Source organism: Bubalus bubalis, chromosome 4 (assembly GCF_019923935.1).
Source record: "Bubalus bubalis isolate 160015118507 breed Murrah chromosome 4, NDDB_SH_1, whole genome shotgun sequence".
NCBI lineage: Eukaryota > Metazoa > Chordata > Mammalia > Artiodactyla > Bovidae > Bubalus > Bubalus bubalis.
In genome coordinates this window covers 94,692,907-94,694,966 of record NC_059160.1, presented here as the reverse complement: position 1 = coordinate 94,694,966, position 2,060 = coordinate 94,692,907, and the positions used below count along the sequence as shown (strand labels likewise).

The window sequence follows — 2,060 nt, the reverse complement described above, 5'->3', positions numbered from 1 at the left end:
TAAAAAATATATATATATAAACATGAAAAAAAAACCTCCTGGTTACAGTGGTATAGGATAGTTTTGCAAGATGCTACCTTTGAGGAAAACTGGTAAAGGTACACAGGATCACCCAATATTATTTCTCAATAAAAACTGTAATTTAAAAAAAGGTATTATATGTCTACTCTCTATTCCCCTGCAGCAACTTGTCTTGCTGTCCTCTGGGACGTTCCTCTTAAGCATTCCTCACGCATATGGAAAAAGGATCTCTTGGCTCCTCAAACAGAGGATTCCAGCAGAGATATGAGTGAGTGCAAGGGGAGCTGCTCAGATACTTCTGAGCTTTCTCTTCTTCATCAACACTTCCCTCAGTCTCAGGAGGTCTGACCCCCAATCACTCCTTAGAACCTAACATTCTTCCCATAGTGAGGAAGGACAATTAGCTGATGCATGGAGCAGGACCCTCCGATGCTTCTATCCTAAAGAGTAGATAATTGTTGCTAAGAAAAACTTGTGTATTAATTATAGGTGCCAAGTTTAATAAGTATTGACTAAGCCTGGGTCTCAAGAAATAATGATCAAACACACACACATCTAAAAACAGCTAACAAATAGCTTTAATGAACTCCGGATGGATTTGCTGAAAACCAAAAATTGCTTCCCTTTTATCCTGAAAGTATAGACATGACCCTAATTAATCAATTGGTTACTTATATTTGCCCATTCCAACCACTCCAGACCTGTGATATATATGATCTGTTGCTCCAGTCCTCCCTGGCACAGAAGTGATGGGTGAGGGGGCCACTGTTTCCTGCCAGGGAGTTAACTAAACCTAGCTTAATGCTATCTTAAATGCCTGGGGCTTTGTGACACTTGAAATTCTAATTAGTGCAGGAAAGGGCTAGGTTGAAACAGCTTGTACTCCCTCAAGTATACCCACTCTCAGGGCCCTGTAACCTAATGAGGTCTGTGAAATTTAAGATCCAGAAGAGAAATCCCTGCCTGGAGCAACAGCTGTACCCAGGATGACAAGGGGATTTGGGTTAAGTTAGTCCCTCCAGTTAGGAGGGAGAATACCCCCAAATGGTATGTGACGGAAACTCGCGTGACACTGGTCCAGTGAGTTGTCCTAGAATTAATCTGGACTGACCCTCTGCTCTGGTTTGTGGCGATGTCAAGGGAAAGAAGGAGGGGTTCGAGTTAGAGATGTGAGAACTTACAGTAGGGCAGGTGAGGTTGAGGGGGGGAGAGTTGGGGCAGTGAAAATCGGGATCCCAAGAGCACTTCCTCATTGCCCCTGCAGGCTGGAGAGCTGGAGGCAGACAAACAGACCCACGACTCCTAAAAGAGCCCCCACAAAGGAAAAAAGGGTTCCTCTGCTACTACTTGGCAGTGCAGTAGGAGCGGGCTGAATGCTTGCTGAACACATTTGGAAAAGGAAGAGAGATAATCGTCCTAATGAATGTGCAGGAGACAATAGCAGCTCCAGTGGGAGGGTTATAAGCTCATTATGGTTTAATATGATGATTGATCATCTCTGCCCGCCAACATTATCCTAGAATAGTGATGAAGGTCGGAGAGACCCACGCCAGTCAGAACTCAAGCTCTAGTCCCCAGGAGATAGAAAACATACTTGAGGGTCACTTTTTTTTTTTTTTTTTTCATTGTAAAAATTCATACACCTGGCCCCAACTCCATAACTCCTTTCCATGAAAAAAGCCCTCCACCCCCTGCCCCAGTTGGCCCCAGTTCTCTATGATTTCTCAGCCCTGGGCTGTTTCTCCATCTCCCTCTTCACCAGTTCCGGCTGATCCTCTCCCTGGTGACCCCACCTCATTCCCACCCTCTGAGAAAATAGCCACAGCTTCCAGTGCAGCGCGGGTTTAGGTAGGTCCAAAGACCTTTCAGTGGGTACTGGCCGACACTCGGTTCAGGTGGAAGGCCCGGGAGACCTCCCGATAGGCATTTCGAAGCAGAACATATGGGAAACAGGACTCCAGCATGTCCAGGGTCAGGAAAGAGGACTCCTCCACCACCTGGAAAAGAAAGGGCCAAGAGAGATGAGGACTCCAGGTAGG

At 46.0% G+C, this 2,060-nt stretch overlaps 1 protein-coding gene across 1 annotated transcript in view; it reads right to left on the bottom strand.

The window, feature by feature from the left end:
* Window positions 1-577: 577 nt before the first annotated feature.
* Window positions 578-2,060, bottom strand: part of NCKAP1L (NCK associated protein 1 like) — a 45,937-nt gene continuing 44,454 nt past the window's right edge. The window contains exon 31 of the mRNA XM_025284315.3: window positions 578-2,018. Within this exon, the coding sequence (XP_025140100.1) occupies window positions 1,887-2,018 (132 nt within the window). The 3' untranslated portion in view covers window positions 578-1,886. The remainder of the gene's footprint in view (window positions 2,019-2,060) is intronic.